Here is a 27521-nt window from a genome sequence, read left to right on the forward strand (position 1 = left end):
AAAGCCTGCAGAACAGAAATAAATGTATTCAAGTGGTCAGCACATCACTGCCAGTTAGGAGCAGGTTACTTGCTGACCTGCCTTGGAAATGTTTAAAGCATTGCTGTTTTCTGGACAAGTTACACAAATTCTTTCCAGTATAGATAGATTGTAGTAATAGCCTGAAAAGGAAGCAGGTGTAAAGCTATATTTACATCTCTCAACAAAATTCACAGTTTGGGGATGACTTGCCATCCTGCTTTTCCTGCTATATTACAGGGCTGACATTGCACAACACATATTTCACATCCCCTCTCTCTGGCTGTATCAGCAATTGTAACGCCACAAGCACATTCTAAAATCATTCAACATATCGGCACATTCTTACCAGGAAAACATGAATAAGCAATAGCTATTTCATGATGTCAGCCATTGTCAGAACCTAAATTGTTTGCCATGCCTTGTTTAAAACTTAAAAAAAATGTTTTAATGATTTGAACATACACAGTGGTAGACAACTGGTAGGAAAAAAAACCTCCCTGCAATCCAATCTCAATACTCCAAATGTGAATATGCAAAATAGCTTCTGCAACTAATAATACTATAACGTAATGCACTAAATAATATTTACTATAGAACAAAACACTAAACATAATTTATTGTAGAGGTATGGACTGCAAAGCGAGATATAATTTTGCTCCTGTACAAATCCCCAGTAAGACCTCATCTGGAATATGCAGTTCAGTTTTGGGCACCAGTTCATAAAAATGATATCGGGGAACTGGAGAAAGTGCAGAGAATAGCAACCAAACTGACAAGATGCATGGAGGAGCCCAGCTATGAGGAAAGATTAGAGGAGGGGGGGGGGATATGATCAACATGTATAAATACTGTATATATAGAGGACTTGGTGTTGAGTTATTCGCTGTAAGGTCATCACAGAGGACAAGGGGGCACTCTTGTCTGGAGAAAAAGAGAGTTAAAGTGTTCGTAAAGGTTCTTTTTTTTGTTTGTTTTTAAAGGTAACAAACCTGTTATACTTACCTGTATATCCTCCTTTTCTGGGGTCCTGGCTCCTTCTCCTCATCCAGTACCCCTACGGAGAGCTGCTTTCCATGGGGGCACTCGTACAGACATGCTCACGAGTCCTGCTGCTGCATGCATTGACACAGACAGCAGGACTCAGCCCCGCCCCCGTGCCACTGGATTTGATTGATTGCAGAGGGAGCCAATGGCTTTTACTGCTATCAATCTATCCAATGAGAACCCGAGACAGCGGCTGGAGCTGCTGGGCTTGTCCTCTTCACTGAAACGATTGGGTTCAGGTAAGAAAAATGGGGGCTCTGGGGGGCTGCTGCAGCACATAGAATGTATTAAGGTGAAAAACCTTAAGACTTTACAACTCCTTTACTCTTCAAATTCGGAAAGGCCTCTTCACATTAATAGCTGGGAAATGTGGAATAGACTGGTTCTGGCCAGCTCAGTAGATTGCTTTAAAAAAGGCCTGGATTTTTTTTATAAATGCACAAAATATAACTGGATACTAAAATGTATAGGTAAAGTTGATCCAGGGAATCTTTGATTGTCTCTTGGGGAATCAGGAAGGATTTATTTTCCCCGCTGGACCAAATTGGATCATGCTTTATTGTTTTTTTTTTTTTTTTCTTACTCTGGATCAGCTGTGGATATAGGGTGCTGTATATGGAAGTTTTAATTTGTATGTGTTTTTTTTTTTTTCTGTTGGTAGAACTGGATGAACTTGTGTCTTTTTCAGCCAGATTAACTATGTATATATGTAACATGTTGGTTGAAAATCTAACACATTAATTATATCAAGACGAAAAATACACCTTTAGCATATTCAAACAGACTGTTAAAAATGGCTTATCTAAATTCTAAGGAGCGTGTTGAACATACCCCAGCATTTAGTTATATAGGTAAATCAGTCCCGCTAATCTAATCACTATGGAATGTGTCAAGGCAGATGTTGATTATTTAAGAACAAGAGGGGAGGTGAGAACATTTGTGGAACAAACCTGTTATAATTAAATAATCACATCGCTTGTTGCCAAAAGTCTGACATAGACTATTTCACCTGTGTTTGGATGCTGCTTCTTTTGGATGGTCAAGCTTCTTTTGCTGGGTTTCAAAGATGCTTGAATGCCATCATCAAATCATTCTGACACTCCAGCCACACACTGTATGACTACATTTCTCTGTTTCACAGTCTTTACAAAAAATGTAAGATTTTTTCCAGCAGAGTGACACTGAGGCTGGGGATGGGCACAGAGACATGGGTTGGAACTTTTAGGTAGGGTCAGAGGGGATGGAAAATGTTAGGGACTGTTTGCAGCACACAAGCAGCCCGGATTTTGAAAATAATGGTTTCCATAGTTATTCTACTGCATGTACATTTGAATGGCAGTTAGATTGATACTTATATACATGGGATAGAGACAAGGACAAGGTCTCTAACATTTTTTTTTTTTTTTTAAAGGGGGCAAACAGAGAAGGATAACTTCAATAGCATTGAAAATAACCATTTTGATAAGATGATTATAACACTTTATAAATTGATGAGTGTATGTGGGAGTTTATTCCTCTTTATTTGGTTACGTTATACACATTTACACAAAGACCACTTTTTGGAATTGTAAGTCCTCCCCTGACTAATAATTGAATGTAATATTGTTAAAGTGATAGTTGACCTGCCTCCAATTTCTATGGATTTTATTAATTTCAAAGGAAATACTATTTGTACTTTTAATATACTGTATGTCGGGGGACCTGTCATCCTCCTTCTCACCTCATTGTGGCCCGCAACCGGTTACCAAGTCGCTTAAGTGACCCTCGCTCTTCAAAAGGTTGGGCACCCCTGCTGTATGTAATCCTCTTTAGCAGGCTTACTTTAACTGGTTGCCGAGCGCTGGCTGTCAAATGATGGCCAGGTGGCGCGGCTGCTGTGGTGAGAGGGTGTCATATGACGGCCTCCCATTTAAATAGAGAAAGCGTGCGATTGTGTGTGCGCATGATTGGCCGTGATGAAGTCATGGCCGATCACAGATGGTTCCACCCCCATTGTTCACGGCACATGTGCGCGATCACGAGTGCGTGCACATCGTTGGTGGTGTGTTCACAGGAACACTGCTCCTCGCCGATGCTGGTAAACAGCCAGGGCCGGTGCTACCACTAGGCAAACTAGGCAGCCGCCTAGGGCGCACTGCTGCCTAGGGGTGCCTGGCCGCTGGTTACCCTCCACGTCTGCATGCTCTGCAAGCTGCAGCATGTAACTAACTCAGTCTCAGGCAGCTGCTCTGTCCGACCGGCGACCAGTAGCGTAACTGGAGGTGCAGCACTTGAGCAAGTGCTAGAGGAAGCAAAGCCGATGCTTCCTGTATATCGCTACCTCCTGTCACATGGGCAGGGCAAAGGGGGTGGAGTCAAGGGGGCAGCAAAATGAGGTTTCGCCTAGGGTGTCAAAATACTTGCACCTGCCCTGTAAACAGCCATTGGCCGGCTGTTTACCCATGTGATCGGCGGTGATCCTTTCACAGCTGATCACTAAATGTAAACAAACCGTGGTAACGAGATGTTACCGGGTTCTCCTCCTCACACACCGATCGTGTGTGAGAAAGAGATTGCGGTAACATCTCGTTACCGCTTACTGTACACACCAATCCCACTGACTGCCCCCCCCCCAATAAAGAGGACCTGTCACCACCCATCATAGTACCTGTCACTCACAGTCCATCAGAGTACCTGTTACAATCCATCAGAGTACCTGTCACAGTCCATAAGGGTACCCGAGTACCTGTCAGTCTATCTGAGTACCTGTCACAGTCCATCAGAGTACCCGAGTACCTGTCACAGTCCATCAGAGTACCCGAGTACCTGTCACAGTCCATCAGAGTACCCGAGTACCTGTCAGTCCATCTGAGTACCTGTCACAGTCCATCAGAGTACCCGAGTACCTGTCACAGTCCATCAGAGTACCCGAGTACCAGTCACAGTCCATCAGAGTACCCGAGTCCCCGTCACAGTCCACGAGTACCCAAGTACCTGTCACAGTCCATATGAGTACCCGAGTACCTATCACAGTCCATCTGAGTATGCGAGTACCTGTCACAGTCCATCTGAGTACCTGTCACAGTCCATCAGAGTACCTGAGTACCTGTCACAATTCATACGAGTACCTGAGTACCTGTCACAGTCCATCAGAGTACCCGAGTACTTGTCACAGTCCATCAGAGTACCCGAGTACTTGTCACAGTCCATTAGAGTACCCGAGTACCTGTCACAGTCCACCAGAGTACCCTAGTACCTGTCTCAGTCCATCTGAGTACCTGAATATCTGTCACAGTTCATCTGAGTAGCTGTCAGTGCATCTGAGTACCTGTTACAATCCATATGAGTACCTGAGTACCTGTCACCGGGCCATCAGAGTACCGAGTACCTGTCACCAGGCCATCAGAGTACCCGAGTACCTGTCACCAGCCCATCAGAGTACCCCAGTACCTATCTGCAGCCCATCAGAGTACCCGAGTACCTATTTGCAGCCCATGTCTCATAGAATATACGTTGGGGTGTTTGCTTTCCAAAATAAGGTAATTTTGTGGGTAATTCCACTATCCTGGTGCTCCTGGACCTTCAAACGTGTGATAGTTAGGAATGAAATGAAATGTGTAATTTATGCTCCTAGAACGCCTGAAAGTACTACTTCAATGTTGGGCCTCTGTATGTGGACTGGCTGTATAAATGTCTCACACATGTGGTATCGCCATACTCAGGAAGAGTAGCAGAATGTGTTTTGGGGTGTAATTTTTGCTACATACATGCTATGTGTTAGAAATATCTTATAAATGGACAACTTTGTGTAAAAAAAAAATGCGTTTTAATTCTTCCAAAAACTTCTGGAAAAAAATGAACCATTCAAAAGACTCATTCTGCCTCATAGATTATACTTTGGGGTGTTTTCTTTCCAAAATGGGGTCATTTTGTGGGCAATTCCATTGTTCTGGTGCTCCAGGGCCTTCAAAATGTAATAGGTGGTTGTAAAATGAGATGTGTAATTTTTGCTCGTAGAACGCCTGAAGGTGCTACTTCAATGTTGGTGATCTGTAAGTGGCCAGGCTGTGTAAAAGTCTCACACATGTGGTATCGCCATACTCGGGAAGAGTAACAGAATGTATTTTGGAGTGTAATTTGTTGTATGCATATGCTGTGTGTGAGAAATAACCTGATAATATGACAATTTTGTAAAAAAAAATAACTAAAAAAAAAAACACTTCATTTTGCAAAGAATTGTGGGAAAAAAATGACAACTTAAAAAAAACTGACGATGCTACTTACTTAATACCTTGGAATGTCTACTTTCTAAAAAGGGGTCATTTGGGGGCATTTGTACTTTCCTGACTTGTTAGTGTCTCACCAAATGAGATAAACTTGATGTACTGAAGGCCTGATCAGATGTGATCAATTTTCAGTGATTGGCACCATAGTTTGTAGACTCTATAAGGCCGCGTACACACGGGCGGATTGTTCGCCCAACTTTGTCCGCTGAACAGTGTTTGGGCGGACAGTCCGCTCGTGTGTGGGCTTTCAGCGGACAGTTTCAGCGGACAGTTTGACGGACAAGGTTTTTCGGAATTTCCGAAAAACTGTCCGCTGAAACCTTGTTTCAGCGAACAGTCCGCTCGTGTGTAGGCTTGTTCGTCAAACAAAGTTGCGCGCATGCTCAGAAAGGATTTTCACGCCGAAAGTTATAATGCAGTGTATAGGACGTCGTATTTTTCGTCCCGTCGTACGTGCCGTTCACGTCATCGCGCACGGTTTCAGCAAACTGTTCGTCCGTCGTGTGTGGCCATGTCCGTCCATGCTAATTTTGAGCGGACTGTTTGCCGAAACTGTTTGACGGACAAAGTTGGGCGAACAGTCCCCGCGTGTGTACACGGCCTAACTTTCACAAAGACCAAATAATATACACTAATGTGGGTTATTTTTTACCAAAGATATGTAGCAGTAAAAATTTTGGCCAAATGTTATGAAGAAAAATTACTAATTAGCAACATTTTATGACAGAAACAAATAAAAAGGTATTCTTTTCACAAAATTTACTTTTTTTTATTTATAGCACAAAACATAAAAAAAACCTTGTGATTAAATACCACTAAAAGAAAGCTCTATTTGTGTGGGAAAAAAGGACGCAAGTTTCATATGGGTACAGTGTTACATGACTAATTGTCATTCAAACTGTGAGAGCGCTGAAAGCTGAAAATTGGTCTGGACAGGAAGGGGGTGTAAGTGCACTGTATTGAGGTGGTTAAAGCAGAGCTCCGTCCAAACACACAGCTAAAATATACAACCCCAATTCCAAAAAAATTCTACATAAAAAAAGAATGCAATGATCTGCAAATCTCATAAACCCATATTTTATTTACAATAGAAAAAAGAAAACACATCAAATATTTAATCCGAGACAATGTACCATTAAAAAAAAATAAATAAATGAAATTGATAGCAGAAAAAACATCTCCAAAAAGTTGTGGTAAGGCCATATTTACCACAGTGTAGCATCCTGTCTTCTTTTAACAACACTCTGTAAAATTCTGGGAATAGAGGAGACCAGTTGCTGGAGTTTTTGGAGAGGAATGTTGTCCCATTCTTGCTTGAATAGGATTCTAACTGCTCAACAGTCCTGAGTCTTCTTTGCTGTACTTTTTCAAGATGCAACAAATATTTTCATTTGGTCTGGTCTGGACTGCAAGCAGGCCAGTTAGACACCCAGACTCTTCTACTATGAAGACGTGCTGTTATCATAGATGCTGTTTAGCATTCACCAGCTGGAATATGCAAGGCCTTCCCTGTAAAAGACATTGTCTGGATGGGAGCATATGCAACGCTAAAACCTAGAAATATCTTTTAGCATTGATAGTGCCTTTCCAGATGTGCAAGCTGCCCATTCCATACGCACTAATTCACTCAAATACCATCAGAGATGTAGGCTTTTGAACTGAGCACTGATAAGCTGGAAAGTCCCTCTTATCTTTAGGCCAGAGGACACGACTCCCATGGTTGCCTAAAAGAAGGACACATTTTGATTTGTCTGACCACAGAACAGTTTTCCACTTTGCATCAGACCATTTCAAATGAGCTTTGTCCTAGAGAAGATGGAAGTGTACCTGGATCATGTTGAGATATAGCTTCTTCTTTGCATGATTGAGCTTTACCTTGCATTTTTGGATGGCACATCAAATTACGTTCACAGTGTTTTTTGTAAGTATTCCTTAGCCAATGCAGCTATGTCCATCACACAACCATGTCTTTTTTTTAATGCAATGCCATCTAAGGACCTGAAGGTCATGGGCATCTAAAATTGTGTTTTGGTCTTTCCCACTGTGCACAGACATTCCTCCAGATTTCTCTGAACCTTTAATGATAGGCACTGTAGATGATGTTTTATTCAAAGTTCTTGCAATTTTATGTTGTGGAACATTATTCTGCAGCTGTTAGATGTAGCTTTTCACAGATTGGTGAACCTTTGCCCATCTTTACCTCTTAGACCCCATACACACTATTAGATTTTCTGCAGATTATGGTCTTCAGATTTACCAAAACCACATAGTGCAAGGGCCTGCCTGATTGCATACAAATTGAAACTCTTAAGGTTTGACCTCATATTACATGGTTTTGGTAAATTTGAAGACAAAAATCTGCAGAAAATCTAAAAGTGTGTATGTAGTCTAAGACACTTTGATTCTCTTAAGCCCCATACACACTATTAGATTTTCTGCAGATTTTGTCTTCAGATTTACCAAAACCATGTAGTACAAAGGCCTGCCTGATTGCATACAAATTGAAACTCTTAGGCCAGCTTCACACTGGTACGACACAACAGTTGAACGACTGTAGATCTGACTTTGCCCTGCAACTTAAAGTCCGACATCCGTCCGACTTCAATGAACGGGTATCCAACTTTGATCCCCGACAATACCAGGCACTGTGTCTGAATCTTTAGGGGAAACTCCACACTAAAAATGAAAAAAACAAAACAAAACAACATGAGTCGTTTTTTCTGGTCAATTCATCGCCGCTAATCCCCAGCTGACCCTTGCCAGAGATTGGAGACCAATTAAGGTTTCCAAATTTAAGACCTTTCTGGGCCTATCCCTCCTCATGGGCATAACCAAAAAGAGTGAGTTGCGGTCATATTGGTCCACTGACCCAATTCACCATACGCCCGTGTTCTCTGCCTCCATGACCAGGACACGATATGAGCAGATCTTGCAGTTCATGCACTTCAGTGACAATGAACTCTGTCGTCCTCGGGGTGACCCTGGATTTGATCCACAATATTCGGCCCCTCGTAAACCACTTCAACCAACATTTTGCAGCCTTGTTTACTCCCCGTCAAGTTGTCTGTGTTGATGAGTCCCTGATTACGTTTTCTGGCCGCTTGTCTATCAAACAGTATCTTCCCAGCAAGCGTGCCAGATACGGGGTCAATATGTATAAGCTCTGTGACAGGGCGATCTATATACATATAGACATTTTTTGGATTATGAGAAGAAATAGTCACGTAGAGCCAGAGGACTGCCCAGATTACATAGGGACGCTGCAAAGATAGTGTGGGACTTGGTGTCACCCTTATTCGGAAAGGGGTACCACTTGTACGTGGACAATTATTACACGAGCATGCCACTTTTTAGTCATCTTTTTGATTATGGAATTGACGCCTGTGGAACCGTGTGTTCTAACCCCCGGGGCTTCCCCCAACAGCTTGTAGAATTCCGACAGGGGGAGAGAGCGGCTACTTGAGGTGTAATAATTTGTTAGCAGTGAAGTGGAGGGATTCACTGAATGTTTTCTTTCTGTCCTCCCTTTACGCAGACACCGCAGTCCAAATTCCTACGGCGACTGGTGTTGTGGAGAAACCCCTCTGTGTCCATGAATACAACCTTAACATGGGAGGCGTGGACCTCAACAATCAGTTGTTGGCGCCGTACCTAATTTCCCATAAGGTCAGAAGCTGGTACAAAAAAGCGTCTGTATACTTATTTCAATTGGCTTTGCTGAACTCTCATGTGCTATACAGAGCTTCAGGAGGGACTGGATCCTTCTTTAAATTCCAGGAAGAGATCGTCAGAGCCCTTCTGTTTCCAGACGGTGCTCTTGCCCAACTTCCCAATCCAAATGCAGTGAGCCGGCTGCATGAGAGGCATTTTCCTTTTGTTCTCCCTGGTACCCCTACCCAAAGAAACCCCCAAAAAAGATGTTGTGTCTGCAGCAAACGTGGATTTAGGTATATCATCCGCTTTTATTGTCCCTCCTGTCCTGACCAACCTGGTCTCTGCATTGGTGAATGTTTCAAACGCTACCACAAACTTGTGGAGTTTTAGCGTAGGGTACAGCACCACACAGTCCTAGGCACACTAACACAGGGTCTCAAAAGATGTGATGGCCATCACATTTTGAGAGACCCTAATCTGTAACGTTCAGTTTACAGTTTTTATAAAAGTGAAAAAAGTGCGGAAAAAAAATACAAAAAAATAAAAAATAAAAAATCCAAAGTTTGTGGCTGTATTTTTCTCCTATTTCTCTATTGTTCTCTCTATTAGGTTTAGTCTCTATTGTCTGCTCGCTATTGTTCTATATGTATCGTTCTCTCTATTTTTACTATGTTTTATCATATTTGCTTTGCAGGTATGTTATTTTATACTGTAATGTTTGTTTTATTGTTAACCATCATTTGCTAAGCAGGTACACCATTCAGCTGCAGCATGGGTTTATTTATCTTGACAGCAACAGCGTTTGCTCCTGCGATACATACAGCCGTGACTCCATCGCTGTCGGAGATAATTTCACCACCACAGTTAAAAGAAGAGCACATATGCCGAAGCACTGGGGCAGCAGGGGTGGAGGAGCAATTTGCTCCTAACATTAGGGGTGAATTGCCCCCATGCTTTAGCATATATTTTTTTAGGCACAGATTGGAATGTTTTAACGTTCCTCCCCCGCCCACTGTCTTCCATGGTTTTCTCAGGCTCCCCTGTCCCAACAAGGAACCCGAAAATGCAGCTGGTGGTTCAGCCAGCTGACCAAAGAGCTGATCAGAGACCAGAACGGCTCCAATCATCTCTATGGCCTAAGAAACCGGAAGCTACCAGCATTTCATGACTTGGGTTTCGCCGGATATAAACAGCACCACTGGGAAATTGGCAAAGCATTTTATCACACCAATCTTGGTGTGGTCAGATGCTTTGAGGGCAGAGAAGAGATCTAGGGTCTAATAGATTTTTTTAAAAAGTGTACCTGTCCCTACCTATTGCTATCATAGGGGGTATTTACATTAACTGAGATAGCGATAAAAAAAAATAAAAAAAATGAAAGGAACAATTTAAAAATATAATAAAAAAGCAAAATAAATAATAATAAAAAGCACCCCTGTCCCCCTGTGCTCACACGCAAAGGCAAACGCAAGTGTCAGTCTAGTGTCATATGTGAACAGCAATTGCACCATGCATGTGAGGCATCACGGCGAAGGTCAGATCGAGGGCAGTAATTTTTAGCAGTAGACCTCCTCTGTAGATCTAAAATGGTAACCTGTAAAGGCATTTAAAAATGTTTGGTATCCATGTACTCAGCATAAGATCATCTTTTTTATTTCATCAAACATTTGGCCAATATAGTGTGTTTTAGTGCATTAAATGAAAAAAAAAAAAAAAAGTGTGTTTTTTCCAATATAATTGCATTTGAAAAAAATTGCTGCACAAATACTGTGTGAAAAAGAAAAAAATGCAATACCCAACATTTCAATCTGTAGGGCCTTTGCTTTAAAAATATATATAATGTTTGGGGTTCAAAGTAATTTTCTTGCAAAAAATATATATATTTTTTCATGTAAACAAAAAGTGTCAGAAAGGTCTTTGTCTTTATGTGGTTAGAAGAGTGGGTAAAGTGTGACATAAGCTTCTAAATGTTGTGCATAAAATGCCAGGACAGTTCAAAACCAACCCAAATGACTCCTTTTTGGAAAGTAGACAGTACAACCTGATATATTTGATGATAGGCATGTTGAGTCCATGGAATATTTTATATTTTGTCAAAAGTTTTGGGAAAATTACACTTTTTTTTTTTTTTGCACAAAGTTGTCACTAAATTATATATTGTTCAAACATGGCATGGTTATATGTGGAATTACACCCCAAAATGCATTCTGCTGCTTCTTCTGAGTACGGGGATACCTCAAAACCCAATCACCGCCTTCAGGATTTCAAAGGGTGTACATTTTTTATTTTACTCCTCACTACTACCTATCACAGTTTTAAAGGTTATAAAATGCCAAGATAGCACAACCTCCCCCATGACCACTTTTTGAAAAGTAGACACCCCAAGCTATTTGCTTATAGGCATGTTAAATCCATGGAATATTTTATATTTTCTGGAAAATTATAGTTTTTTTTGCACAAAGTTGTCAATATGTCACTGATATATTGTTCAAATATGGCATGGTCATATGTGAAATTACACAACAAAATACATTCTGCTGCCTCTCCTGACTACAGGGATACATCATGTGTGAGACTTTCTGGGAGCCTAGCCGTGTACAGAACCCCAAAAAACAATCACTGCCTTCAGGCTTTCTAAGGGCGTAAAATGGTGATTTCACTTCCTCACTACCTAACACAGTTTCAGATGCCATGAAATGACAAGATAGCACAAAATCCCCCAAAATTACCCCATTTTGGAAAGTAGACATCCCAAGGTATTTGCTAAGAGGCATGGTGAGTATTTTGCGGATCCCATTTATTTTTGAAAATGAAGAAAGAAAAGAAAAAACTTTTTTTTTCTTTTTTCAATTTTCAAAACTTTGTGACAAAAAGTGAGATCTGCAAAATACTTAACATTCAGAATGTATTTTGAGGTGTAATTCCACATATAACCATGCCATGTTTGAACAATATATCATGTAGTGACAACGTTGTGTAAAAAAATAATAATAATTTTCCAGAAACTTGTGGCAAAATCTAAAATATTCCATGGACTCAACATACCTCTCATCAAATATCTTGGGGGTTCTACTTACCAAAATGAGGTCATTTGGGGGGCAGGTTTGTGCTATCTTTCCATTTTATGGCCTTCAAAACTGTGATCAGTAGTGAGGAGTGTAATTAAAAATTTACACCCTTAGAAATCCTGAAGGCGGTGATTGGTTTTTGGGGTCCTGTACACAGCTAGGCTCCAAAAAAGTCTCACACATGAGTGATCCCCATACTCAAAAGAAGCAGCAAAATGTATTTTGGGGTGTAATTCCACATATAACCATACCATGTGTGAGCAATATATCATTTAGTGACAAATTTGTGTAGTTTTTAGTTTCTTTATTTATTTTTTGTCACTTTTCAATCACTTGTGACAAAAAAAATAAAATAAAATATTTAATAGGCTCAACATGCCTTTCTGCAATTTCCTTGGGACGTCTACTTTTCAAAATAGGGTCATTTGGGGGGGGGGGGGGGGGGTTGTACTGTCCTACCATTTTAGCACAAGAAATGAGATAGGCAGTCATGAACTAAAAGCTGTGTATATTCCAGAAAATGTACCCTAGTTTGTAGACGCTATAACTTTTTGTGCAAAACAATAAATATACGCTTATTTAATTTTTTTTTTTACTAAAGACATGTGGCTGAATACATTTTGGCCTAAATGTATGACTAAAATTGAGTTTACTACATTTTTTTAAATAAAAAAGTAGAAAATATCATTTTTCTTTAAAATTATCGGTCTTTTTACGTTTATATTGCAAAAAAAAAATTGCAGAGGCAATCAAATACCATAAAAAAAACTATATTTGTGGGGAAAAAAGGATGCAAATTTTGTTTGGGTACAACATTGCATGACCGCGCAATTACCAGTTAAAGCAGCGCAGTGTCAAATTGTAAAAAGTCCTCCGTTCATTGAGCTGCCATATCCTCCAGGGCTGACGTGCTTAAATGGTATATTTTTCCAGTTTATACATTTAATATGTTTTCTATTGTGAATAAATTATAAGTTTAAGAGACTTGCAAATCACTGCATTCTGTTTTTATGTAGATTTTACGCAACGTTCCAACATTTTTGGAATTAGGGTTTTACATACTGTTTTACCTGCTGTACAGGACGCCGTGGCTGGGTCCTGGAAGGACGCTATATTTCCCCTCTGTTTGGGTTGTGGTCTCTTTAAGGGAATAAAAATTGATTAACCCACCTGTTAAGGAAGTGTCTTTAAAAAACAAGACAGGAAGTGGTAGATGGGTGTGGAGGAGTGGAGAAGACATGGTGGATGGTGTTTATTTTGGACTGCAGCAACTGAAGTGGACAGCAGTGTCCTGTTTGGAAGGCTCCTGGCAGGGGAAGCTACCTGCCATCAAGATCAATCTCTGTTTTGATAAGGACAGCTGTTCTGGACTTTGCAAGTCGGTCAGACTACAAACCTTTTTTCCTTTTGTTTTTGGCTGCTGTAAAGCTATTTAAGTTAATAAACCCTTTGTTGTATGAAAAGCCTGTGTCCTGCGATCTACCTGGTCCCCCGAACATTACAAGTGGTGGAGAATGCGGGCAGGACAAAGTAACAGGCATTTTTCTTGCTATTTTTATTTTTTTTGCATTGGATTCGAACTGACATTTAAAGTGGTTGTAAACCCTTACAAACCACTTTGACCTACAGGTAAGCCTAGATTAAGGCTTACCTGTAGGTCCAAGCAATATCTCCTAAACCTATACGGTTTAGGAGATATTTGCCTGAAGACAGGCACCGCTGTCTACGGCGCATGCGCCGTAGACAGCGGCGCGCAGGCGCACTGAACGCGGCAGTTCCAAAAATGGAGCTGCCGCATTTGTCGACTCCCGTGCGCATGCGCGGGAGTGACATCATCGCGGCTTCACCGAATGACAGCGGCGGAGCTGCGAGACGCCACAAGTAAGATGGATGCGGCGGACTACAGGGGACAGCGCGACTTCGCTGGCTCCTGTGTCAGGTAAGTGACACATAATGGGCTACTATGCGATGCATAGTAGTCCATTATGCTTTACCTTTGCAGGGAAAAAAAGAGGAAGTAAACTCATCAGGGTTTACTTCCTCTTTAAAGGGACAGTACAGTGAATTTATGTTCTGGGTTAAAGCTGCACAACTGTTGAAAGCTGAAACAATGGAGGAGCTAATTAAACAGCTGTCCTTGGCTAATATGCAAGCGCAGACTCGCCATGAGGAAGCTAATCAGCGCTTAGCAACCCAGCTGGAGGTCCAAAAAACGCACCACAATGAGGCGCTGGCTCTGCAGCAAGAAAATACTCGCCTGTTGGTGGCCCAGTTAGCAGCCCAGCAAGCGACCCAACAAGGGGTGATGCAGGCTCAGATAACTGCCTTAAAAGAAGCAGTGCAGCAGCTTTCTCAGGGCCGTGAACAAGTGGCCGTTGCCCCTGGCAACCAGGTGACCATAAGGGCAAGCCATTTCTTGCAGAAGTTGTCCCTGAGTGATGACGTAGAGGCGTTTCTGGCAACATTTGAGAGGACGGCAGAGAGAGAAGGGTGGCCCCAGGACCAGTGGGCCGGCTTAATTGCTCCTTTCCTCACCGGAGATCCTCAAAAAGCCTATTTTGACCTACCACCAGAACATGCTAAAGATTATCAAAAACTAAAGGCAGAAATACTGGCTCGGTTGGGAGTGACTACGGCTGTCCGGGCCCAACGAGTGCACCAATGGAAGTATCGTTCAAACCGGCCACCGCGATCTCAAATGCATGACCTGGTGCAACTTGTAAAAAAATGGCTGCAGCCCGAAGTGTTGTTTGGCCCCCAAATTGTGGAGCGGATCGTGCTGGACCGATACTTAAGGTCACTGCCAGACGACCTTCAACGGTGGGTCAGCCATGGAGACCCCAAAACCGTAAACCACCTTGTCGAGATGGTGGAACGATATACAGTGGTGGAGGATCTGCTTGGCCCCGCCAAGCGTCAAGGGCCCAGTCTGCCAAGGCCTTTCCGACCAACTGCCGCCCTTCGAAAGGATGTCCCCAGGAGCCCTGGAACCAACACCCCGGAAGGCCAAGAGTCACACCCGTTACCCCCTCAGGGACCTGTTCCTGATCAGAGAGGAGGGGATGTACAATGTTGGCGATATCATGCCTGGGGCCATACCCGGGCCCACTGCCCATTGCAGGAAGAACCCATGGAATGCAGGGTTCTTCGGAGGGGGGCTTTTTATGCCCATAAAGCGCGTACAACACATCTTGACCTTGGAGAGGGGAAGTTTGAGTGTGAAGTCCAAGTGAACCACCACCCTGCACAGGCTTTGCTGGACTCTGGAAGCATGGTAACCCTGGTTCACCCTAGAGTAATTGGGAAGATCGGTCCGGTAAGCAAAATTTTGCGGGTTGTGTGCATTCATGGTGACACTAGAGAGTACCCTCTCATCTCGGTGTCCATATCCACAGCATGTGGCACTGGTACTCTAGAGGTGGGGGTGGTAAAGAACTTGGTACATGACGTTATCATAGGACGTGACTGTCCATTATTTGCAAAACTTTGGAGACAAGGAGAACTATCTGAAAGGTCCATAGACTGGGAAGAAACTAGTACCTCTGTTCCTGTTGTTGAGGGTAATAACCCTGAGATGCCACATATTCGTAATATGGACCCAGTTGATAAAAACGCCAAGACTTTGGTTAATAATGATGAAAATAGTGCTGATACTGTTAAGGATGTCAAATTGTGGGGTTCTCAGACCTACCTGAACACTGAGGGGGGGGGGAACCTTCCCCGCTTCAGGTAATGCTGGGGGAAGAGGATGAGGAAATGGCCTCTACCCCTGACTTGCCAGATTTGGGTGTTCCCCAGGGGGCATTTGGTACTGCCCAGATGCAGGACCCCACTTTGGCCAGGGCACGGGAACAGGTTGTAGTAATAAATGGGGAGCCCCAAGAGCCAGGTGCTAATGAGCGGTGGCCACATTTTTCAATATGTAATGAATTGCTTTATCGGGTTACTAAAGTGAGAGAAAATGTGGTAGAACAATTATTGGTACCCCAACAGTATAGACGCAAGGTCCTGGACCTGGCCCATGATGATGTTTTAGGGGGACACCTGGGAGTTGAAAAGACGGAGGCACGGATCGCCGACCGGTTCTACTGGCCAGGCTTGAAAGCAGAGGTAAGGAGATACTGTACCTCTTGTCCCACCTGTCAGTTGACCGCTCCGGCGACCCATTTCCGGAGCCCGTTGGTCCCTCTGCCCATAATTGAGGTCCCATTCGAGAGGATAGCCATGGATATAGTGGGTCCCTTGGTAAAGTCGGCGCGAGGTCATTCTTACATACTGGTGATCCTCGACTATGCCACTCGATATCCTGAGGCGCTACCCCTGCGGAATACCTCCTCTAAGGCTATTGCACGGGAGTTATTCCAGTTGTTTACACGGACAGGTTTTCCCAAGGAAATTCTCACAGACCAGGGCACCCCATTTATGTCGAAGGTTATGGCTGATGTATGCAAACTGTTCCGGATAAAACAGCTGCGCACATCGGTCTACCATCCCCAAACAGATGGATTGGTAGAACGTTTTAATAAGACCCTTAAGTCTATGCTCAAGAGAGTGGTACAAAGGGATGGGAAAGACTGGGACTGCCTGTTACCAACTCTCCTATTTGCTATCCGAGAAGTGCCCCAGGCCTCCACTGGGTTTTCGCCCTTTGAATTGGTATATGGGCAGAGACCTCGTGGATTACTGGACTTTGTTAAAGAAGAATGGGAAAGTGAACCAATTCAGCATAAAAGTGTTCTTGAATATGTCTCTCAAGTGCAGGAGAGGATCCGAACAGTGATGCCGCTAGTTAAGGAACATTTACAAAAAGCCCAGGAGGCTCAACGACGGGTCTATAATAGGGCAGCCAAAATTAGGAACTTCCAAGTGGGGTATCGAGTAGCAGTGTTGATTCCCACTGTGGAAAGTAAGTTCTTGGCCAGATGGCAAGGCCCTTTCGAGGTTGTAGAAAAAGTGGGAGAGGTAAATTATAGAGTCCACCAGCCAGGCAAGAGGAAACCCTTCCAGATATATCATGTAAACTTGTTAAAGCCCTGGACAGACAGGGAACCAGTGACCTCCCTGGCTAGTACAAAACTTGAGCCTCGGGTTGGGGTGGAGAGTGTCCAAGTAGCAAATACCCTGTCTAAAACCCAAAGTCAGCAGGCAAAGGAGTTCTTGCAGAGAAATAAAGAACAATTTTCAGACTTGCCAGGGCTCACTAGTGTCATAGAGCATGATATTGTCACAGAACCAGGAGTCAAAGTTTTTGTCCGGCCCTACCGCATCCCAGAGGCTCAAAGGAAGGCCGTTTCAGAGGAAGTTAAAAAGATGTTAGACCTAGGGATTATTGAGGAATCGCAGAGTGAGTGGTCGAGCCCGATTGTGTTGGTACCGAAGCCCAACGGGACTCTGCGATTTTGCAATGATTTCCGGAAACTTAATGAAGTTTCCCGGTTTGATGCCTACCCCATGCCCCGGGTAGATGAGCTTATCGAGAGACTAGGTCCAGCCAGGTATATCACTACGTTAGACCTTACCAAGGGGTATTGGCAAATACCGTTGACTAAGGCCGCTAGAGAGAAAACTGCTTTTTCTACCCCAGAGGGGAGTTTTCAGTACAAAAGGATGCCTTTTGGATTGCAAACTGCTCCAGCCACGTTCCAGAGAGCAATGGATAGGATTTTACGACCTCACCGGAAGTATGTCTCAGTGTACTTGGACGATATAGTCATTTTTAGCAAAGACTGGGAATCACATTTGCCCAAAGTGCAGGCAGTGCTGGACTCTCTTTGGAAGGAGGGGTTTACAATAAACCCTGAAAAATGTGCTTTGGGAATGGAGGAGGTGAAATACCTGGGTTATATCGTGGGTAGAGGGGTAGTGAAACCTCAGGTCAACAAGATAGAGGCTATACAGAATTGGCCCCGCCCCTTCACAAAAAAGCAGGTACGTGCATTCCTGGGCATGGTGGGATTCTACAGGAGGTTTGTACCCAACTTTGCCACGTTGGCGGCTCCGTTGACCGATCTGACTAAGGGTCGGAAATCGGTCATGGTGGAGTGGAATGCAGACGCTGAGAAGGCTTTTTTGGAGCTCAAGTCGGCGCTGTGCCAACACCCTGTCCTGGTAGCACCCAATTTTTCAAAAGAGTTTGTTGTCCAGACTGATGCTTCCGATGTAGGATTGGGAGCGGTGTTGTCACAGGTTATTCATGGCGAGGAACACCCAATAGTCTTCCTCAGCAGGAAGTTAACACCAGCGGAGAAAAACTATGCCATAATTGAACGAGAGTGTCTGGCCATTAAGTGGGCTCTGGAATCCCTCAGATATTACCTTTTGGGGAGGAAGTTTAGGTTGATTTCTGACCATGCCCCTTTAACATGGCTGAGGCAGGGAAAAGGGACTAATGCCAGGGTTACCCGGTGGTTCCTGGCACTCCAGGAATTTAAATTTGTAGTGGAGCATAGGCCCGGGAGACTGCATCAAAATGCAGATGCCCTCTCCCGAGTCCATTGTTTGAGCTCCACTGTTGCCTCCACCTCCTTGGCGTTGGGGCACAGGGGGGGGATATGTACAGGACGCCGTGGCTGGGTCCTGGAAGGACGCTATATTTCCCCTCTGTTTGGGTTGTGGTCTCTTTAAGGGAATAAAAATTGATTAACCCACCTGTTAAGGAAGTGTCTTTAAAAAACAAGACAGGAAGTGGTAGATGGGTGTGGAGGAGTGGAGAAGACATGGTGGATGGTGTTTATTTTGGACTGCAGCAACTGAAGTGGACAGCAGTGTCCTGTTTGGAAGGCTCCTGGCAGGGGAAGCTACCTGCCATCAAGATCAAGCTCTGCTTTGATAAGGACAGCTGTTCTGGACTTTGCAAGTCGGTGAGACTACAAACCTTTTCTCCTTTTGTTTTTGGCTGCTGTAAAGCTATTTAAGTTAATAAACCCTTTGTTGTATGAAAAGCCTGTGTCCTACGATCTACCTGGTCCCCCGAACATTACACTGCATATATTTGTAAATCTGGTCAGCACTTTTGTGATTCACATATGTCTGCTAAATTGCAAGGCCAGCAGGTAACAGTACTCTTCACTACTGGTGCTGCTTCTGCCACTGGCCTCCTTATAGATTATGAAGTATATAAGTATTATCATACTTCATCTCCTGTATGTTACCTAAACACCGCCTCTGGCTGTCCAAATTATGTTAGACTGATTGGATTATTGTACTTGAACAGGCCCTGATAGGATTACAGTTGGGATAAAGAGTTTATTTTTGCCTGGAGCTCGACTTTAAAATACAGACAATGATTTTTAAGTTATTGAGGTTTTCATTCATACCAGCTTCAATTGTGACTTTGGGACTTTTACTGTCTTCATCAGTTGAGGCGTCATAGTCATCAGTCTTTATGTCGCTGACAGGAACAGTGTCAAATGGAGTAGAACTGTTGCTGTTGAGAATAAAGTATAGACCAAGGAAAATTAAAAGTAACATGCATATAACAGTACTTATGTCTTTTTGTAATTCATTCCATTGTAAAGGTAAGAGCACACTTTCCACATCAGTTTTTGATAAGAATGTAAGCAATACTTTGTGTTGACAGGAAACTGCAGCACAGTTCATGTATTTTTCTATTCACACCATTTCATAAACATTGGCATTATCTGTCTTCATTTACATCTGAACATTTGGCAGGTTGATCCTGCTGGTTTCAATCATAGTTGACAGTAAGCTGATGAAAGTTAAAAATATATTGTAATTGTTATGCCATGTTTAAACACATTTTTATAATTCTGTATCCATTCTTGAAGATGGGATGGCTGATAAAAGGTACAGAATGAATAGTATTTACGTGTCCATCATTGAGTGATAAACCTAAATATAATTTACCTAAATTATAAAATTACTATTTTGCGCACAGACACGAATTGCAATTTTAGCATACTGGTCTTTCTTACTGTTAAAACTTTTCAATGCAATTCATATATTTGGCTTCAAACATCACTGTATTACTGCTTTAATTATAGGGACATGCCAATTTATGTATCCATAATGCTACTTGTCATGAATCTGAGGCACAGTTTACTGTGATAAGGTGTGACCTGTCCTAATGAAGGGGGGCACATCTGTACAGCGATCGTGACTGCAGCAGCTTGAAGGAGCTCCACATGAACTGGGGAAACTTGATGGCTTTATTAGCTTCTCTGTGCCTTATGACTCTTTGACCTACTTCTAATAGGTTTGGAATACCCCTTCTACTCATCTAGCAACATGGTTCTTCTGAATACTAAAGCCAAAAGGTAAACATAGCCATTAAGGCCCTAGCACATGCAACCAAGATGGCCGACAACCAGTCTCGGGGACACTGCTACTAAGGAAAACTCAAACCACAACATTCTTCAGTTCACAGTGTAATTTTGCACAAGTTTGAAACTATGCTTCAAAAAGCCCTGGACAAATTGTTTCCGAAGATCACTCACTATCTGTCTAAGGAACTATAGAAACTGGACCACAGATTATCAAAAATCACCAAGAAGAAATATAACTCTCAAATCAGAAAGAATCTTCCTAAAAGACAAACTTGAAGATTTGGAGAACAGGGACTGCAGATCAAACCTGAGAATCAGGGGCCGTAATGAGACTACAAGCGATTTACAATCAACACTCGGAGCACTGTTCCAGAAACTTGCGCCTGATCTACCTATCGATCGTTTAGAAATTGCTCACATCCATGGGACTCTGACCAAGAAACCTGTTAATGGGCCTCCACATGATATAATAGTAAAGATGCACTATTACCAAAAATATGTAGAATACATATTGGCCTAAACTGAAGGAAAACTATTTTTTTATATATATTTTTAGAAGATATATATTATAGCAAAAAGTAAAAAATAATGAGTTTTTTACAAAATTGTCGCTCTTTTTTTTGTTTATAGCGCAAAAAAATAAAAACCACAGAGGAGATCAAGGTGATCAAATACCACCAAAAGAAAGCTCTATCTGTGGGAAAAAAAGGACGCCAATTTTGTTTGGGTGCAACGTCGCACGACCACGCAATTTTCAGCTAAAATGACACAGTGCCGAATTGCACAAAGTGCTCTGGTCAGGAAGGGGGGTAAAATCTTCTGGGGGGCTGAAGCGGTTAAGCTGTCTCACCACAACTGGATCAGTTATAAGGATCACACTTTCTGTGCTTAGACTGCAGAAGCAGAACAGTAGTAATCTATAAAAAATAAAAATGATAACACTTGGAATGACAAACATGTAGCAAATGTTTATAATTGCTTTACATTTTGTCCAATTTTATGTTTGCGCAGACTGGGAAAAAAGAGTAAAAGTACAAAAATTACCTTTTTTCTGGCACTCTCTTGTGAGACTGTGACAACTTCTCATTGAGACTCCTTATTTTAGCTTTTTTTTCATTGAGCACACAGGTAAATCGAGTATAGAGATCTTGCTCTAATTCTTCCTTACTGCTCACACATTTCTCAAGCCTGAAAAGGAAAATAATGCTTTGTATTCATCAAATGTATTTGCTATTATAAATAATTCACTAGAAATAATCAGCTTGACAAAGTTTAAAGTGGTTGTAAATCCTTACAGACTGCTTTTTGCTACAGGTAAGCCTATAATAAGGCTTACCTGTAGCTACCCAGGATATCTCCTAAACCTGCACGGTTTAGGAGATATCCCCTGTATTTGCATGTGCCGATGTCATCGGCACATGTGCACTGAAGCAACGGCACGTACATGCCGTTGCTTCAGCTAGACTGTGCTGTTACAGACAGCTCCTGTGCTCATGCGCGGGAGTGACGATATTGCAGCTCTGGCCAATCAAAGCGCCGGAGCCGCCATACCTGGAAGTAACCCCCGGGATGCAATGCATACTAGCTCCTTATGCCTTTGTCTTGCAGGTGTTTTTTTTTTTTTTTTTTACAAAAGTGGGTATACAACCACTTTAAAAGACACAGAGCCAGTACTTTCCAATTTCACTATTTTAATGCAATGCTTAACTCAATACAAAAACCTATGATTTCCGTTAGGTCAGTTTTTTATTATCATCTATGTCCCTAGAAGGGAGATTTACCCATACTTCCTATCAATAAAAGAAGTTATGAAAAGTCCTTCCCAACAGTACAACAGACAAAAACAAAAGCGCATTATTAGTGCAGTCAGGAAAAGTTATAACCTTTTGACACCATTATTTTGTTGGCTATCCCTTTTGTCCTGCTGACAAGTGTTCTCTCCATTTTTTGCATAGGAATCGCAGGGACAGGAAGTGATGGAAAAATCTCCTCAATGGGGTAACAGAGAGAAATCAAAACCTGATAGTAATCTTAACTCTTTCTTTATCTACAAAAAACTAAAATGGCAACTTTGACTGGAGTTAGGCTTTAAAGAGTAACTCCACTTTTGTTGAGAAAAAAATATTCCCCTGTTGCAGATTCCTACCTTTCTTATTCTGAAAAAAATCATTGTTTGTCTGTCGGTATCCATGTAGTAAGTGAACCTGTATGGGAGTGGTTTCATAATTATTGATCAGTTGCTGCACCTGCAGGGCTCTAATAAGGCAAATTGCAGGGTCTGCATCCCTTTACACGTAATTGCCTATGGGGGTATCACAAAAAATAAAATTTTGTTGCAGTTGATGCCAAAAAATCAGACTTGTATCTTAGTGCAGACTTCTGGGAAAATTAATTAGCCAATCACACAAGCAGGAAATTACATTTCTGGAGGCGCGCTGTACACATTCTGTGTACAGAACACCTCCACGTAGCCATATTGCATTGCATTTTACAGAAAATGACAGAGCTGTAGATTGAAAGGAAAGTTCATTTTTAATAACATTCAATCACAATATGACTTGAGTTACTATAACTAATAAATCTTGTCCTATTTCACATAGAAAAACTCTTTAGAAAAATAGGATGTGTGTGTGTGATTATAGAGAGAAAAAAAAAGACATGATACATCATGTGAAAAGTATTACAATGCTTCTCTCTAACATGGGAGCAGACATCATTGTAATTCACAACCCTTGCATATCGAAAAATGGAGGGATTCTTCTTTTTAGTAGAACAAAAGGAAGGGTATGTACATCTATATGACTATTTAGAGTCAGTGCTTATGTAATAAAAAAATAAAAAAAACTTTATGTATTCACTTGTTGACAAAACAGTTTTTAGAAGAATTTGTCTTTCAAGATTTTGTGTGACTACTTCTGTGTTCTACTGGCAGGACAAAGTCATAGATGAAACATGTTTCCCCTGCACCACCCTAATGTGAATCTGCTGTGCTTGTCCCATTTAGCCACTAGATCGATGCCCATAGCAGGTACAGCATATATAGAAACAATGGGTTAATACCACACTAGAGTATAAACAAATAAGAAAATAGCTGCAACAAAAACCACCAAATATCTCTATGGTGTAAACAAAATAATAGAAAACATAAGTTGCACTTAATATGAAAAATCACACAATACGTGACATATAATGCAATGAAATTTGATAAATAGTGAACATTCACAAAAGTCAATATGCACAAAATAAGCGAAGGAAAAAATTGACTGTGACAAAAGAAACAAAAAAATTTAATAAAAAATAAGTCCATTGAGGTAGTAAGTTCCAATATTGTCCACCTTCACCAAAAGAAGAAGAGGGGGAGAAGGAGAGATTTTCTCAGTCTGGGGAGAGGATCCCACTCTATGTGTGGGAACCCTTATCCGAACCTTTGGACCCCCTCAAGAGCGAGGTTGTAAGTGCAGACAGATGAAGCCCTCTGTGGGGACTGGTAGATCTCGGGCACCTCCAGAATCCTCCTGTTGTGATCAACAGCCACTCAGCAGAGCTCGATGGAACCAGGCACACAAACAATCCAATCTAGGGTTATACACTCGAACCAAAAGCCACGAATGTAAAGGAGGATAAAAAAGGACCCCAAAAGTGAAATACAGTATGAAACAGAGCCTTTTCTCAATTAAAAGAGGGCAAGCGTTGAAAACCGTAACAACACAAAATAAAAAACAGATAATAAGAGCCGGCAAAGCTTAAAAAACAAACACCTGTGTTCAGGGGTCACATGTGGCGTGTCAGTGCTTAGCGCATAGCGCACAGTATATGTAAACTTTAACACTACTGAAAGTGTTGGTAGTAAATGGGATTAGGGATGAGCTTGATGTTCGGGTCGAACAAAGTTTGAATCGTACATCGGGTGTTCGCCGAAGAGCGAACATTATGCGGGCGTTCGTGACAAATTCAAGCTCCGTGGAAAGCCTCATAATGCACTGTGAGATTGCAGTGCATTTCTGTATGATGATTGGCCAAAGCATGCACCTGACCCTCTGCTAAGAGACCGATAAGAGAGCCATAATTGGCCAAAGGCAGGGTGCCTTTGGCCAATCATGGCTCAGGGGGACTAAGTCCACGCTCCACACTATATAAGACTGCTAACACGACGGCCGTGTGTAGTGTTGTTTGGTGGCAAGTTATTCAGTTAGTGGCAGTGTATTTGATATATACATATATATATACACACACTCTGCATTCAGTGTAGCCTATATCTATGGTGCATTCTGTGGTGTACTGTTTCTAATACACTTCAGTCGGTGTACACAGTATCTAATACAGTGTGTACAGGGTCTACTACACTTCTGGTGGTGGACGCAGTATAAAATGCAGTGCAGCCGTTATACCGTTTCTAATACAGTGTAGTGTGGTGTTGCAAAACAAAATAAATATCATGTCCGGAAGGCCACCAAGGAGAGGCAGGAATGTGGAAGGCAATGTTTTTGCCTTGTTGGACAGGGCAGTCAGCAGTAAGGTGCAAATTACCGTTGACTGATGGTCCAGCAGGCACGGGCAGGGACATTGCCATTCCTTCATGGCGCACGGGGTAACTCTGCTGGCAGCTGGGAAGGATGCATGACAGGGTTCAGTGTTGTTGGAGCTTGTTCCGCCACCACACCTCCAAAATGCTAGTGCCAATTCTTCCACAGCTCTCTCTTCTACCCCCACCTCTTCTTCTTCCTCTATGGCCTCTTCTGCAGATTTGTCCTCTGAACCAGCAGTGCTCTGTAAATGTTCAAGGGGCTATGCAAGCAGTCAGGCTAAAAGATGCCATGCAGTGCTTGAGTTGATCTGCCTAGGGGACAGGAGCCACACTGGGGCAGAGATTCTGTCAGCTCTGCAGGGGTAGGCTTAGAGGTGGTTGATGCCATGCCAGCTTCAGCCAGGAATGGTTGTATGCAACAATGGCACCAACCTTCTCCCCGCCCTCCCACAGGGACATTTGGCCCATGTTCCATGTTTGGCACACGTCCTGAATTTGGTGGTGCAGCAGTTCTTGAGCAGGTACCCAGGCTTACAGGATCTCCTGAGGCAGGCCAGAAAAGTCTGTGGTAATTTCTGCCGGTCATAAAATGCCAGTGCTTGGCTGGATGACATTCAAAGGGAATGCAACCTGCCCATCAACTGCCTCCTTTATGACATGCCCACCAAGTGGAACTCAATGTTGGCAATACTGCAGTGGCTGAACACACAGCAGAGGGCCATCAGTGAGTACCTGTGCGAGTATGGCACCAGGACAGGGTCAGGGGAGCTTGGCTTCTTTTTGCCACGGCAGTGGCTATTGATCACCATTTGAGGAGGCCACAAGGATGGTGAGCAGTAACAATGCATGCATCAGTTACACTGTCCCTTTAGTCTTCCTGTTGGAGCACACGCTTTGTGGAATCATGGACAGGCACCTGAGGTAGAACAGCGGGAGAAACAGGAGGACTTCCTTACCTCTCAAGGCCCCCCCAGATAGTATTCCTGTGGGCCAACCAAACACACAGGAAGAAGAGGAAGAGGGGGAGGATTGTGTCAGCATGGATGTCAGTTCCCAGAAACCCAATGAGTTGTACATGGCTGGGAGGAGGTAGATACAGATCATGTGATCCTTAGTGATCCAGAGGACTCAGAATTGAATGCCTCTGCAAACTTACACTACATGGCCTCCCTGATTCTGCAAAGCCTGCGAAAGGACCCTGGGATTTGTGGTATCAAGGAGGGGGGTCATTACTGGCTGGTAACCCTTCTTGATTCACGTTAGAAGGGTAAGGTTGCAGAACTCACCCTGCCTTCGCAGAAGGAGCAGAGGATGAAATATCTTCAGGAGGCCTTGAAGAAAGGTTTTTTGCAGGCCATTTCCAGACCTTGGGAGGTTGCAATTTCCTGGTGCTGGATAATGTGTTGCTGAGGCTTCGTTCAGTCAGAGGAAGAGCGGTGGAGAAGGTGGCCGGCTGACCGATGCCTTTAAACAAATTTTCAGTCCTCAGCACCAAGATCTGATTGGTTTAAGCATCCATCTCCAGCGTCTGCATTACATGGTGCTGGAATATCTAGGGGCAAGGGCAGACTTGGAGTATTTTCCAACAGAGCATCCACTGGGTTACTGGGTCTTGAGGATGGACCACGGGCCAGTACTTGCTCAATATGCAATTAAGCTACTGGCCTCTCCTGCATCCAGCGTGCTTTCTGAACGCACATTCAGTGCTGCTGGAGGGTAAGGGATCAAAGAGTGTGCCTGTCCACAGACTCTGTTGATAGGCTCACATTCATAAAAATGAATCAGTCTTGGATCAGCAGCTATCAAGCACCTGATGCTGATGTAACTGATTAAATTTGCTATGGATGTGGGATCCCTTGAAGACTGCCTATGCTGACTATCCTATTCCTCCTCAATCTTGATGATGCTAGGGCACCACCACCACCACCCAAGGCCCATTATTTCTGCCCCTGTTTAACAGGGGCATGTAATTACAATTTTTGATCTAATATTTCACAGCAGGGCCCGTTCCTGGGCCCAACAAGAGTATTTGTGAGGGGTTACAGTGTTGTGGCCCCACAACCACCACCACCCAAAGCCCAATTTGTCTGCCCCGATTAACAGGGGCATGTAATTACAATTCTTGATATACTATTTCCACAGAAGGGCCCATCCCTGCATCCACCAAGAGTAACTGTGAGGGCTTATAGTGTTCTGGTACCACCACCAAAAGGCCCAATTTTTCTTCCCGTTTAACAGGGGCGTGTAATTACAATTTTTGATATTAGTATTTCATATCAGTGCCCGTTCCTGCGCCCACCAAGAGTAACTGTAAGGGCTTACAGTGTTCTGGTACCACCAAACCTAATGCCCAATTTTCTGCAGAGTATATAGGGCAAGCCATACAGTATATATACTGGTGTTCAGAGTATATAGTGCCTGGGGTCCCCCCCCACGCCACTTTTTAAAATTTGAGTGCAGGGTTCCCCTTAATACCCCTTCAAGACCCAGAGGGCCTGGCAACGCATGAAGTTTTTTTCAATGATTTCATCTATATTGCCAGAACCCGACAATACATTAAAGCTGTGAGTAGTTTTAAATGACATTTTTTACTTTAGAAATGTAATTTTGCTGTGGTACTGTTCTAAACGCAGGAAAAATGCGCTACTTTACAGGCATA

General features: G+C 42.9%; 1 protein-coding gene across 3 annotated transcripts in view; it reads right to left on the reverse strand.

The window, feature by feature from the left end:
- XRCC4 (X-ray repair cross complementing 4) overlaps positions 1-27521 on the reverse strand; it is a 577202-nt gene that overhangs the window by 230051 nt on the left and 319630 nt on the right. For all 3 annotated transcript variants that reach the window (XM_077462443.1, XM_077462445.1, XM_077462444.1), the window contains exons 5-6: positions 21382-21525; positions 19369-19478 (exon numbers count right to left, since the gene is read on the reverse strand). In XM_077462443.1, coding sequence (XP_077318569.1) covers positions 19369-19478; positions 21382-21525 — 254 coding nt within the window. The remainder of the gene's footprint in view (positions 1-19368; positions 19479-21381; positions 21526-27521) is intronic.

The sequence above is a fragment of the Lithobates pipiens genome, unplaced genomic scaffold (genome assembly GCF_037356315.1).
Source record: "Lithobates pipiens isolate NorthernLeopardFrog02 unplaced genomic scaffold, aLitPip1_a1.2 Scaffold_3, whole genome shotgun sequence".
Taxonomy (NCBI): Eukaryota; Metazoa; Chordata; class Amphibia; order Anura; family Ranidae; genus Lithobates; species Lithobates pipiens.